Raw genomic sequence first — 14,067 nt, forward strand, 5'->3', positions numbered from 1 at the left:
AACATTGTCGGCCCAGTGTATTCAAGGGCTCTGCCATGAATACTGCAGTTTAACCTACACGACAGTTCCCGTGAGACACGACGTGGGATGCGTTTACATGATTATTTCCAGTAGTAGCGTTTAATTAAAGAAAAGAAACCGAGATGAATAAAGGCTTTTTATCATTAGATTTTTTTGTATAACAAAATAGATGAACTCATAAATCAATTGCATACTTTCTGCTATGTATACAGAGTAAGTAATATAATCCTACACCAGAGGAAATTTAGAAAGATATCGTAAAGTTCAATGAAGTACAGTTTGACATTGTGTGCTTAGCGAAAAAAATAATCGACTCAGGAAAATGCGGCACTCTGGCTTTAAGAGGAATGAGATGGGAGGAGACTGTGGGGGTAATGAAAATGAGTTTAAGGAGGTGACAACATAAATATTAATCTAGAGGTTTGTCTCCTGCAGATAGTCCACAGCTGGACATGACAGACCTGACAGAAAGACGAGAGCGGTCTGCCTTTCAGCTTTTATTATCCGTATGAACTTATTTTACGGCGGTATCTGCAGAAAGTGAGTCATTTAGGGAGCGACTGTAGGAAATGCACAAACTATAAAATCAGTCACAATTAAACCGTACTGACTAACTTAACATTTTTGAAATCTATTTATATATTTAAACACCGGTCTGGTGTAGTAAACATTTAAAGAAAACATATTGCAATGGACACGACTGTTGACCATTTCACCTCGGAGAAACTTTTCCCTAATTCCAACCTGTTGGACCTTGAGGACTTGAATGAATCTGATTTTCTCGGCAATATGGTACGTTATAGATTTAGATTTTTTTTCATATTGTAATACTTGCTTAGACACAATAAGACGATGCATCAGATTTCTTGTACAGCATTTATAAGACTGTTCATATGTTTTTGCAAATCCATCACCGTTTATTTCATGGCCTTTTAAACGTGCTTTATGAACTAATTTTGTGTGACAGCTTCTCCGGTACATCGCACCTTATCGGAGATTTTGGGCTGTACAGGTTTTAGACACCAAGCTGTTAAAATACAAAAAGTGTGATAAAAAATGAGATGATTGTGTTTCAAAGTACATTAAACATGGCAGAGACGAAAGGCAGCTGTTAAGTTTTACAGTATCTGCGTGAAGTTGCGATGCTCCGCCAGCCTGTGTGTGTGTGTCGGGGGGGCGTGATCCTCAGTTTGTCCTCAACGTTTGTTCCGCACCCTCCGCTTTTCCGGGTTGCCTTATCCTTCCACAGAACTCTGATCGTGATAGACTGGAGGTATAACTTGAGTAATAAAATTCAACACAGCATGCAGTTATCTAAATATATGTAACCAAAGTCATTAAAATATATAAAAGGCCTACCAAGTTTTCATTAGGTCTACGTGGACTTGCTTATGCAATTAATTGACGTTCAATATCACTGTTTCGACTTGCAAATAAATTTAAAAATTGAACAAAAACTTTTGAAAAGTTAGTCAGTGGTTACTTTATTTGTCTATAGTGTAGTTTTTCAGTGCCTGACATAGGAATTTTGCAGATTCCTGGTTTTTATTGTGGATTCCCTCTGGATTCACAATACTTGCTCTTCCAATGAACTGGTGACTGAACTGTGTGTGAATTTAGCAATTTCTGCGCTTGTGCCGTAATAGATCGGTGTCCAGGGCACACCTGGCCTTGTTCTCTATGCTTCCTCATGAATGCTTTAACTGTATTACAACATGTGACTGTTTAAACGGACTGCATGGATATAATCCTTTTGCTCCCTCCCTCTCTTTCTTAATAAACTCAGCTTTAAGAGTATAAAAGTTTTTGTTCAGTTTTCTGAGGCAGTGATTTTGGCTTAAAACTATTCAGACTGGATGGAAAGAACATCTCTCTCTCTCTCTGTCTCTCTCTCTTTCTGTCTGTTTCTCTCTCTCTCTCTGTCTGTCTGTCTCTCTCTCTCTCTCTGTCTGTGTGTGTCTCTCTCTTTCTGTCTGTTTCTCTCTCTCTCTCTGTCTGTCTGTCTCTCTCTCTCTCTCTCTCTCTCTCTCTGTCTCTCTGTCTGTTTCTCAAGAAATACAAATTAAGGGCTAAAATAGTTTTTGTTGAGTTTTCTGTAGTAAGTCTACTGTGGTCATCACTTTTACTCTTCACTCTCCAAAGCCGAGACTCTGACCTATAGGACTGGGTTTTGGTAACAACTTGTGTTTTCATCTGAATAGTTATGAGTATACTGGAAATGATCCATTTTGCTTGGATTATTGTCCGTTGACTCAAGAAGCCCGCTTGGGACAGCTCTGATGTATGAAGCGGCTTCCTGCCAACAAATCCCCCTTGTTCCCACAGCCCAGCACAAGGTCTAGTGGATGATTTTCTGACCATCCTGCATCCATTGTCAGGCGCATTGACTAACTGCAATAAAGACATACAGTAGCTGGTCCTGCATGCCACACATTAGCAGTGAGGCTCTAGCATAGACCCCAGAGTTATAATGAAAGATCTGCCTGCATTTCTGTGACATAGAGAGCAGGAGTTTGGTGTTGGAGTAGTGCACAGGGGTAAAACTGTGTATCCTTCTGGAGGACCTATGTAGTGATAAGCCTGTGAATACTATACTCTCACTTCTGTGTGTAAGTGAAGATTGTGTTACAGCTCTGTACAAGAGTAAATACCATGTTTACAATTCTGTGCTATAGTCCACACCGCATTCCCTGCAGGAAGTGCTGCCAACACAGTTTGAGGGTGAACAACTTCATATCACTTTCTCTGACTGTCACTTTCGCCTCGCAGCCAGGTATACATAACCTGTGAGTACTGTAAATAGAGCCTTTGTGCACTGACAGACAATGTCAGGATGTAGGTGAAATTCTGTCAATTCGTTGTCAAATATGTAAGCAGGTAAATGTGCTTTTAAAAGTCTTCAATTGAGTATGTATTTTACATCAGCGTTTCTCAGCTGGTGGGATGAGAAGCGTGTGGTTTTAAAAAAAAAAAAAGGTTCTTTTACTGTTGCCACGCCCCTCCAGTCAACAACTTTTAACATGCCCAACCTTCCCCCCACCAGGTCAACAACTTTTTTGGGTTGTGACTTAATGATCAAGGAAAAATGTAGGTCCTGGGGCTAATCCAGTTTAGAACCGCTGATTTAAATAGTATGGTTCACAACAGTATACCAGAAAAGTTATAGAATTCTTCACTAAAAACAATTATGATTTTACAAATAATGCCAGTGCAGAAAAGCAAAATGGAGTCTTTCAATTTGTCTGTCCAACCACTTGTCTGTTACATTTCAGTCTCGGGCCCTTTCGTTTATCAGGTAGTAAAATCAGATAGATAGCAGTAATATTACGATTCTTTTTATTCTTACATTTCAGACAAAAAGTAAGATAAGCTTTTCTGTGTGGAGTTCTAGACTTTTGTGATGAATGTGGCTGGAATTTGGAGTTTGAAGTCCATTTGAGGCGCAAGTGTTAAATGGTTTAAAATCGTAATCACAAACATATACATTTATAAATAATCCTTTCAGCATCCACCGAATAAGCTTTCTTAAGTTACAGGTTTATAAGTAGCATGTATGTTTCTTGACAAACTGTCTAGTAGGTTGTGAATGCTAAAACTGAATTAAAGTATGTATAGTGAACTGTAGAAAGGTCCATGTTACAAAACATTGCTAGTTTTTCCTTGTCTGGGCAAGGAATATGACTTCAAAAGGTTCTAGCATAAATTATTATTAATTTCAATACACTGCTAATTTAAGAGGCACACAAAGTCACTGGCAAAGCATATAATTTAGTTATATAGTTTACAGTACGTTTCTGGGCACGTGCTGGATGTCAGCCAGTAACACCACCTATTATTATAAGGTTGCCTGAGGTCATTCTGTAAGCTTCCAGCTTAAATTACATTCATACCTTTACCATGCTGGTGTTTGAACAAATATTATAGCATATACAATATAACATGACTACGTAATAAATATTATTATTATTATTATGTATTTATTTTTAAGATGATGATGATGATGACGATGATGATGATTCTTCTTCTTCTTCTTCTTCTTATTATTATTATTATTATTATTATTATTATAGCCACTATAGCAATTAATGGGGTCAAAGCACTATGGCCTAAATAGATGCTTTGGTCCCATTTAACATCATATGTTCCATTGCAATGTCTGTAAATGAATGAATGTGGAAGCATTTTGTATTTGTATGGCTGTATAATATCTACATTACTGTATAAGGGCCTGTGGTCTATGGGCACTATAGCCCCACCATAAGCCCAACCTGTGTCTTTTTTTGAGTAGCGTAAGGAATATTGCATCATTACACGAAATTTCATGAACAAGGATAATTATAGCCTGTTGAAATTTAATTGAAATTTGATGCGCGGATGAATTTTTACTGTATGATTTTCTGGGGCATGTTGCCATGAACATGCATACAAAATTTATATTTTTATGTCTAGTGGTTTCTGAGTTATAAAGTTTTCTGTGGTGTAGCAACCCCATTGGTTGACTTTTTATGAAATTTGGCGAGTTGCCTCAGAATGTCATACCAACTAGGCAGCATTTAATTTGGTGAGAACTGGATGTTCCATTGATAAGAAATAAGTCATTAAATGCAAACAGGTCACGCCCAAGAAATTCCTTTGTCTGTAACATCGGAACGATTTGCCTGAACAAAATCTACAGGGTGTCAAGATGCTACAGTTCTATTTATTTTGTGATTTAGATGAATGTTCGAAAAAGTAGGTTTTTCACATCATGCAAATTAACAAACAGTCTAAGTAGGCGGAGCTTCATCATCCATCCATCCATTTTCCAAACTGCTTATCTTACTGGGTTGCGGGGGGTCTGGAACCTATCCTGGAAGCAATGGGCATGAGGCAGGGAACAACCCAGGATGGGGGGCCAGCCCATCACAGGGCACACTCACACACCATTCACTCACACATACACACCTATGGGCAATTTAGCAACTCCAATTAGCCTCAGCATGTTTTTGGACTGTGGGGGGAAACCAGAGTACCCGGTGGAAACCCCACGACGACATGGGGAGAACATGCAAACTCCACAAACATGCAACCCAGGCGGAGACTCGAACCCGGGACCCAGAGGTGTGAGGCAACAGTGCTAACCACTGCACCACCATGTCACCCCTGCTTCATAATCCCATTTGCAATATTTTTTGGTATGAACCTGGGAATATCTGAAACAAATAATTTTCTATGGCTAACCGTTCCAGAGATATAGGCCAAAACGTAACAACACATGTAAGATATAACGGTTTTATTAAAACAGGGTATGGGTTTCCTTTCTAGTTTGCAAATGTGCAACAACTATTCGGTACAGACATTTTCTTTATTCTGAACACAAGTCTCAAAATAAAGACAAAAATCAGTGTATAAATATATATGTTGCATGGATTAAATAAAGCAGTCACGAAAAGCAGTCACGACAATTCATCAACTATGTCCACCAACAGACTCATTTATTGTCTGTTCATGACATTATTGTCATGTCTCATAACATAGGGTGAATGTTTTTTTCTGTTCATAATCAATCTAAATTTGAAAACTATTCAACACATGGTTACGTTTATTCTGAATTTGTAGTCCGGCGACACTAATCAGCTACCATAGATATCGGTGTCAGAATCACGATATTGAGAGCTGAATACTGCCCCCTGTGGCATGGAGCACTACCATTTTGAAAAGTGCAACACGTTATTACGTTTAAAAATGAAATTTGCTTAATTTCTTTGTCTTGATGATTTGTTTCATCTTTCTGTTCATCTTATTGTTTTTGCATTGTTGATGTTGATGTACTCTGGACATTCAGGGTTGCCGTAATTTCACCCTAATGAAGTACAAGTATGTATCCCTGAGACTGTAAACACAAGCTGTATATTAATAATGACAGGAAGCCGAGGGATTTTAAGGACACTCCTTTGTCTTGAAGCAGTGTCAGAAGGATTCTTGTCTTTTATGCAAGAAGTCTGCAAACAGAGAGCTAAGTCTTGGGTGATGTTATTGGCAGAGCTTTCTGTCTACTGAAAAACGGGACTCTGGGCCATCAATACACATCAGCTTCCCCAAATGCAATTCTTATTATGTATTATGCCTTAAGTCAACATGCATATGTCTAAACTGAAAGGCTGTACTTGAGTCTCTGAGGTTAAGCAAACTGTGCACATAGTTGGTACTGTTTCAGGCATATAAATATTAAAGGTATGCCTAACTGCAAACTCTCACCCTTTGGTAGATGTTTGATCAGCTCAGAGTTTTAGAAGCTGGAGCTTCTTGATTGACTGGGATTAATTTCATATGAAAGAGCTCATCAGCAGTGTACTTGTTTGGGGTTTGCAGTGTGAACACGATGTGTGTGTGTGTGTGTGTGGGGGGGGGGGGGTGCCTGAGCACCTGCCTGTTTTGTCCATGGGCGTCGCCACCATTAAATCTGAGGAGGACGTGTTCCCCTCAGATTTTATAATTATTCAGTTGGACCCCCCCCCCACATTTGACTTGAAATATTAGTTTTATGCAAGTGTGTGTCCGTCCCCCCCCCCACATTCAAAATGCATCTGACGCCCGTGGCTTTACTGGAGCTATATAATGTGAACTTGTGGACTTTAAAGGTACTGAATGCCCCCCCTTTAACCTCTGAGCACCTGCCCCCTCGAAAAGTTTCTGCACAACCCTGGTTTGTAAACATGCCAGTGAAGGGCTAAAGAGATAAAGTCGACTTTAAAAAATTCATAAAGTACACATCGTTGGCTGAAGCGGCATGGAGAGAGCTGAAGCTGTGCGATGTAACATGTAGGACGGACCTCCAGGAAGGAAACCTGGGGGAACAGTAATGATACTAATTGGGCCTGCAGGAATAAAAGAGGCCCACTGGGCGGCTTTGAAGAGGGGTTTGGCTTGAGAGGTGTGGCTGCTGCCTTTCCTCCTGCACGCAGGTTTAATGGTGGGCAAGGTGGCAGATTTTGCAAGCTGGTTAAATAGGCACAGTCATGTTTTTGTTGTCTTTTTTTAAGGAGAACTTTATTTGGGCACAGCGCTGCCCACGTCCTCCCTGCTACGCCCGCGTGGATGCCTCCTGCTGGGCCCTTTTTCTGCCATAACCTCAGTTTATCATTAGATGTGGACCTGCTTTCAGTTGGTTCCCTTTGGTGCGTTCGGTTTTATGGAGACGTTTATGGCCAGCCAGTGCAGAGAGTCGCTGCTTCCCTCTGGCGCCATGGAGCATCTGCAGGTCTTCGGCCATGCTGTGCTTGGCTCCTGGAGGGGGGTGGGGGGGCAGTGTTGGAGGGACCTGGTGTACATCTGTCTTTGATTTTGGGCAACAGGCTTCCATAGACCATTCTTTGGCCAAACAACGTGGAGCAGCCCCCAGCACCACTCTGTGTCACTTAAGGATAAGGACAATGTTGGAAGAATTATTAACATGTGTCAGGCGTACTCAAATCATCAGCACCAGCCACACTCCCAGAAATGTGTGTGTATGTATAATTCATTTGTAGGGTTCATAATTCTTCAGTTAAAATGTGAGAAGGCAGATAAGCATTAAATCCCAGGGTATTAAAAATATGCAGCTGGCTGTAATGCGATTTCTCGCATTTTAAAAGTGCATCAGTGATAATGTTACGACACCAGGGGTTGTGCTAATAGTATCATGACATACCAGTAATAAGGAAATTTACCAGGATCCATGAAAGTACCAGTGGCCAGTTTGACTGGTCGTTCAAATTCTCTATGAATTGTGTCCATTATGATCCCAAGCAGATTTTGTTCTCAGCAAGAGAGGCTGGAGGGTGTGTTTATGAATGCGAGTGTGGGCTTGTATTTCTAGTGCTGGATCATTGAGCCCAGCTGGTGTTTGGGTCCAGGTAGCAACAGAGAAGCTCTGCGGTAGGAAGGGTGCCTAAGTGTAATGAGCTGGTGTCCACAAATCAGATCTGTCTGCTGGGGAGTTTGAAAAAATCAAGGAAAACTGGGTAACTACACCTGGCAGCTGTCAGAGTCAAGCAGAAGGGAGTCAATGTACGGGGCAAGAGCACACTCTATGCAAGATGTAACATCTATGTTACATCTCTATGAATTCTGCTACAGGTTTTGTTTTATAAGTGTCGCTCGTCAGAGATCTTGCCAGTCTTCAGTGACAGTCCTGAATAATACAGTACAGCACCACAGACCCTGAATATGCCATATTGTTTGTGAGGTGGAGATGGGACTGATTTTAGTAATTGATTGGATCAGCAACATTCATAGCAAGTCCAAGTTCTGTCCGCCCCCCCCCCCCCCCCCCCCCCCGCTCCCTGGCTGTGTATCATTATGTTGATGAAAGCTTCAAGCAGAGTGCAGACGTCAGTAAATATGGTGGATGAATGCACTTTCCTGGAAGAGGTGACATAAAGGACTGCTAATACACTGCACAGGTTATTTTATTAGCTTATTAGCGATGCTTTTTCACTGGTTGATGAAAGAAAAACTATATATAAATATGTATAAATATGGTATCTAACCCAGAAAATGGATGCAGGGAAGCCAACTAAAGGAACATTGTGATTTTAGTAACTACAGTATGAAGTATAATTAGTATCTCTACAGATCTTCGCCAGTGTGTTCGGTACCCAGAGATGTCACACATAGCTTAAATGGTGGACGTGTTTTGACCAGTTAATCTCCTGATCAAGGCAATAACCTTATCTTGCCATTTGACTCCTCGGCCCTAATTACCTGTGTCTACTGAATGAAGAACTAGTTCAGGGTCCTTTTGGGAAAAGAGAAGCCTCAGGCAACTCATGTAAATGTCAGCCGCTGTGGGCCTGCAGCCTCCCACCCACTAATCACAGGTCCCAGTTGGGAATCCAAAGCCGGCCTTTTCACCAGGTTAGCGTGGAACCGCATTGCAGTAGATTACAATGCAAAGGCTGCCTGCTGTGTGGCCATAGGATGGAGCTGAGTCACATGGAAGCTGTCCAACCACAAACAGTCGTGAGCGCTCCCCTTGGGATGGAGTAGTATACATCACCAGTGGCTTTGAGATGAGTGCATGGTAGCCCATTCATTCCAGTGGCCAAGTATTTTTTTCCCCCAATATAAAAACGCATCACTCACGCCATTGGGAAATCATTTTGAAAAGAGCAGCAGTTGTTCACATATTAGTATCTTTATATGGATCAGCCATGTGTCGTTTTTATCACCTGTGGGGGTTTGAGGGAATTCCTCCATCCTGGAACTGAGCTAGGCTTCTCCCCCAGCCTGCCTCTCCTTGCTGGGGCGAGTCCAGGCTCCTCCCCCAAGCTCATACCTCCTGGCTGGGGGCCCTGATGCACATGTGTCCCTGGGCCTGCATTTCTTGGCTCACCGCTGGTTCAGGTGAGACTCCGGGCCATCTCACCTTGGCTCGGCCTGACCCAGCTTGCACACCCCAGCTGCAGCCGTGATGCCCCACCCAGTCGCCGTGCCAGCAGATGATTCCCAGCTGGAGCAAATCAAAGGCAGGGATCATGAACGGCTGCATCTGGGGCGTGAGCGCAGGCGGTGAATCCCCAGATGTGAACTTTGGATACAGACATGAAAAAAGTGGCCTTTAAAGCTGCAGACACATTTGCAAGTAATGAACACTTATTGCCATTTAACCCTTATCTACAAAAACCGACCATGTGCTTGTGTTTTCACAAAACCCAAGACTCAAAACAGATATTTATATATTGTTATATAATGTTGTTATAAGGGTAGCACGAGCAAATAATAGTTTTAAATTTTAACTTATTTCATAGTAAATTATATGTAACTATCTTTTATAGCTGTCCAAGTGCAAGCAGTCACTTCTCTTTTTTCTTGCAGTTATACTAACAGGAAAAGTGTTGGTTTTTAAGCATGTCTATTTTTGTCCTGGTTTATTTAGACTAAGGGTGCCCCCACCAAATTGTTTCCCACATACAGAAATACCCTGTTTGCCTCCTCCATGCAAACCCTGCACTCCCATTTTCCTAGATGCGCTTGCTAGCCTGCTTATCTGCATACTGCTTTGCAATTGGTCGAGAGTAGGCTGCAGTCGAAAGCGGATCGTCATGCTCTCTTCTGACTGGTGGGGGAAAGTAAGAATGAAAAAAGATGCTTTCAGCACTGGCAGCAGCTGCTTTCACTGGCAGCACTGGCAGCTGGCTGCTTCTCAAAGCAATTTGTCTTTTTGAAAAATTCTTATGCATAATTCCTGCTAACTGTACACTATAGCGCTGTTCATACGAATAAAAGTGGTTATTAAGTAATTGCCTTCAGACATGGGTTATGAATCATAATTTGACAAAATTTATAAAATTATTTGAGAGAAAATGTTTTTTTTTTTATTATACTGTCGCTACCTTTTATTCATAGGTTTAGGAACACAAGTATTAGGTCTGAGACATTCAGTATTCTGACAAACAGTTATTCAAGTTAAAAACTTATTTTAACAGACATTTGCACATAAAATAGCAACACTTTCGGTTTCATTGCAGTTTCTGAGAAACTATTTCGCTAAGCAGGAGATACAAATCTAGTTGCTTGGCTAGTTCTTTAACGGTATCCCAATGCTTGGTGCTCCTTTTACTTTTTGGCTGAGGTAATTATCATTTTTGGACCGCACCTCGTGTAATCTGTTCCTTTGGGGGTGATTGGCAAGTTCACTAGAATCACATTTCTTTTTAATTGGAGTCAAATAGCAAAAGCTAGAATTTCTGCTGTCATTTCACAGGCAGAGCATGCTGAGGTCGGGGAGACTTTCCAAAGTTACTTAATTGGTAGCTGTTTCATCTACAGATGTTTTAATGCACAGATCAAACGCGGTCTGAATGACACGTAGGTCTGCCTGCTTATTTTCCCATTTGCGGTACATTATTTCATCACAGCCAACTGGTTTCAACTATATAAAGAGCTATAATGGTTTTTGAAAGTCAGTGGGTTGTTTTGTGTCAGATTTTCTGGAGTAGCTATTTTGAATTATAATACGTGCCTGTTCTCATTGAATAACTGTAGTGAAGCAGTGTCTGATCTATTAGGATCGACATTTAATGACCATTTAGGTAAAAGAGCGCCTAGTTTACCCAGCCAATGATTATGAGTTCATTATCTACTGCAACATCAAACACTATTCTACTGCAAGGGCAGTACACTGAAATATACGTCTATCTTATTTTCCTAATGATGTTTCTTAATGTTTCTTATCTGCTTTTGCAGTTGAGTTGTATGAAAGCAAAGCGATGGAATAATTACCAATTATTATTTCAATCTAAGCACTATTTTTTACTTCACATTTAATGTATTTGTTTTGGCTCTGTTTGTGAAAGTAGACCTTGAATGGAAAATTAAGAAAAGTCTATTTTGGTATTGAAGGACTGGCTTTCTGTACCTGCTTCTGGTGTCTGTCACTTGCTGCTGAAAATGGGAGTGTTGCATCAGCCTTAACCGCTTAGATCAGAGGGGATATCAGGCCCAGTGGCAGCTTAACAATAGACAGAAACCGAAGAAAGTCTTATGTGTGAAATGTGAGTGATCATTGTATTATTATAGACGTCAAAGGCCATAGTACCTAATGCCAGGAACAATGTAAATTTAATTTAATGCTAGATTTACATTATGTGTTGTATGTGTATGTGTCTATACACACACACACACACACACACACACACACACACACAAGTTTGGAATCACCAGGCCGCCTACAAAGGAGAGTGATAGTGTTGCATCACATGACCTGACCACCTGACGTAAATACAGTAGAAATGGTTTTGGAAAAGTCTGACCAGAGAGTGAAGGGAAAACGTCCAATGAGAGCTCAGCATATGTGGGACCTCCTTCAGGGCAGCTGGGAAAGCATCCCTGTACGCCACCTCATAAAACTGGCATAGAGGAGACAGTAAGGTCAGCCAGTCCCCGCAGCAATTAGGGTGAAGGGCCACACACAAGAGCCCAATGGTAGGATCACTCTGCCAACCACGGGATTTGAACCTGCACCCTTCTGAGTTCTGACCTTCAGTGCTGCCCCCTCCCTACCAACAAATTATTTTGTTTAATACTTCTTTGATCGGTGCATAATTCCATATATGTTGTTTTTACTTGGGTTGTCTTTATCCTTATTTTAAAATACAGAGAATAAAATTGTGGTAGGTGAGCCAGATTATTGTTACTCTGTGTCATACTGACTCCCACCTTTTTAAAGTGAATTGTACTTTTTAGAATAGTTACATTTGTAATACTTTGTTGTACTCAGATTGCCTATTTTTATTGAGTCAAATATATTTTATTTAGACTGAACTACAATGACTGTAGGAAATGGAGGCAGGTTGGAAGAACTTATCTGGCAGCACGAGGGGCTCTGTTGATTAGCTTACTCATGGCAAAGGTCAGCTTCAGAAGATGAAGGAGATACTCCATAATTGGGTTTTCACTTTTGTGGGCCAGAAGCCTGTTAGTTTTGTACTTATCCAAACAGGTACAGTGATGGCAGAATCTGCCATCTTTAAAAACTGACAGTTAGTCCATGTGAACATTGGAATTTTTTCACAAAATCTCAATATTTTATTGTGCAAAGCCAATCATCTGCTTTCCATTCTGTATAGTATAGCAGTAATATAGCAATTTTTCCTGCTTTTAGGCCAGAGCTGTTCAAATCACAGTCCAGCCTTTGAAACGTCTGTGGTCAATCAGAATCAGTAATTATTAAACTAACAACCTGGGAGACCTGAAAACGAGGCCTAGATTTGGAATCGAGGTCCAAGTTTGAGGACCTGCTTTATACATTCAACATTCATTTTTGTTGAGGGCACCAAAACGTTTTATAAAGAATCAAGCAGACAAGAAGGAAGCTTGACCGTGCAGAGTGGACCGTGCCTTACAGACTGACGGTGCGCTGAGGTGGGGCTGGGGGTGGGATAAAGTTTAAGGAGACGTGCCCTGTGTGCCCTGCCTGGTCATTGTGCAGCTGAGCTCTTACGCACTGCCCTAAGTCTACAGGATGTGCACACCTGCAGGTTCCCCGCACACCTCAACATCCTCTTCATAAGCAAATAAAACCCTCCCAAAAGTTAGTGTGACGCTTGTCTACATACACACTGCTCTCTTTGCTTAGGCAAACGTAATACCCGTTTGTTAATGGGAGTTTAACAGCGAGACCTTTTCAAAGCGTAATACGTCTGCCCTCTGGATTATGGCATAAAATTTTACTACAGTCGGCTAAAGCAACTGGCAGGAAATCACAATTATGCCATAACTTAATTTTTTTAGCAAGTGACATTGGGTAATAAAATGCGAAATAAAAAAACATGAAAAATTCATGAAATTGCATTTTTAAGTAATGCAGATCAGTTTAAATTGATTGGGATTCGGGTTTTGTTTTCCTAGACACGTCTGACAATTGATTGGTCTCCATTCACACCAACATTTCTTGCAAATCTATGCCCCTGTGAAACTCACCGGATCAGATTAGCATTACAGTAGTAATTAAATGTATTTAGCAAAAAGCTCACAAGCTACAAGAATATAATTGCCATGTCAGATGGAATATACCATGCAGATTATCTTAATTAGTAATATTATCATTTGATCCATGTTACATCCTGCCCACTTTGTCCACCCGATCCTCCTGTCTCCTCCCTAGTATGACCCTAATAAGCCACACTTGTCACTCATTTGTCTTACCTCTTGTTCCCAATGCTCATGTTAATCACTCCCAGCTGCCTCTCATTAGCTCCCTCATTAGTGTTGTATATACCTGCTTCCCAGTCCTATATTCCTCAGTCCAGTCATTGATGTTATACCTTCTTGTTGCCTGGGCTGTACCTCATTCCAGTCCCCCTGATTTGATCCCTCATTTTTTCCCCAGCCTTTGTTGATCGAATTCAATGAAACTCCTTTTGTTTCTCCACCACATCTGCCCCCCCGAGTCCTTCCTCCTGTCGGTCGTGACAATCTGCAGTTGTTCAATTGGTGATTCTTCCATGCACATTGGATGAACTGTCTCCGGGATTTTTGAATGTTTTTTTTTCTAGTTGTTCACATCAGCCAAAATTATTTCAC

General features: G+C 41.1%; 1 protein-coding gene across 1 annotated transcript in view; it reads left to right on the forward strand.

Moving 5' to 3' along the window:
• Positions 1-304: 304 nt before the first annotated feature.
• LOC125704169 (cyclic AMP-responsive element-binding protein 3-like protein 1) overlaps positions 305-14,067 on the forward strand; it is a 31,199-nt gene continuing 17,436 nt past the window's right edge. Inside the window, exon 1 of the mRNA XM_048969520.1 lies at positions 305-813. Coding sequence (XP_048825477.1) covers positions 712-813 — 102 coding nt within the window. The 5' untranslated portion in view covers positions 305-711. The remainder of the gene's footprint in view (positions 814-14,067) is intronic.

Source organism: Brienomyrus brachyistius, chromosome 11 (assembly GCF_023856365.1).
Source record: "Brienomyrus brachyistius isolate T26 chromosome 11, BBRACH_0.4, whole genome shotgun sequence".
In the NCBI taxonomy this organism is placed as follows: domain Eukaryota; kingdom Metazoa; phylum Chordata; class Actinopteri; order Osteoglossiformes; family Mormyridae; genus Brienomyrus; species Brienomyrus brachyistius.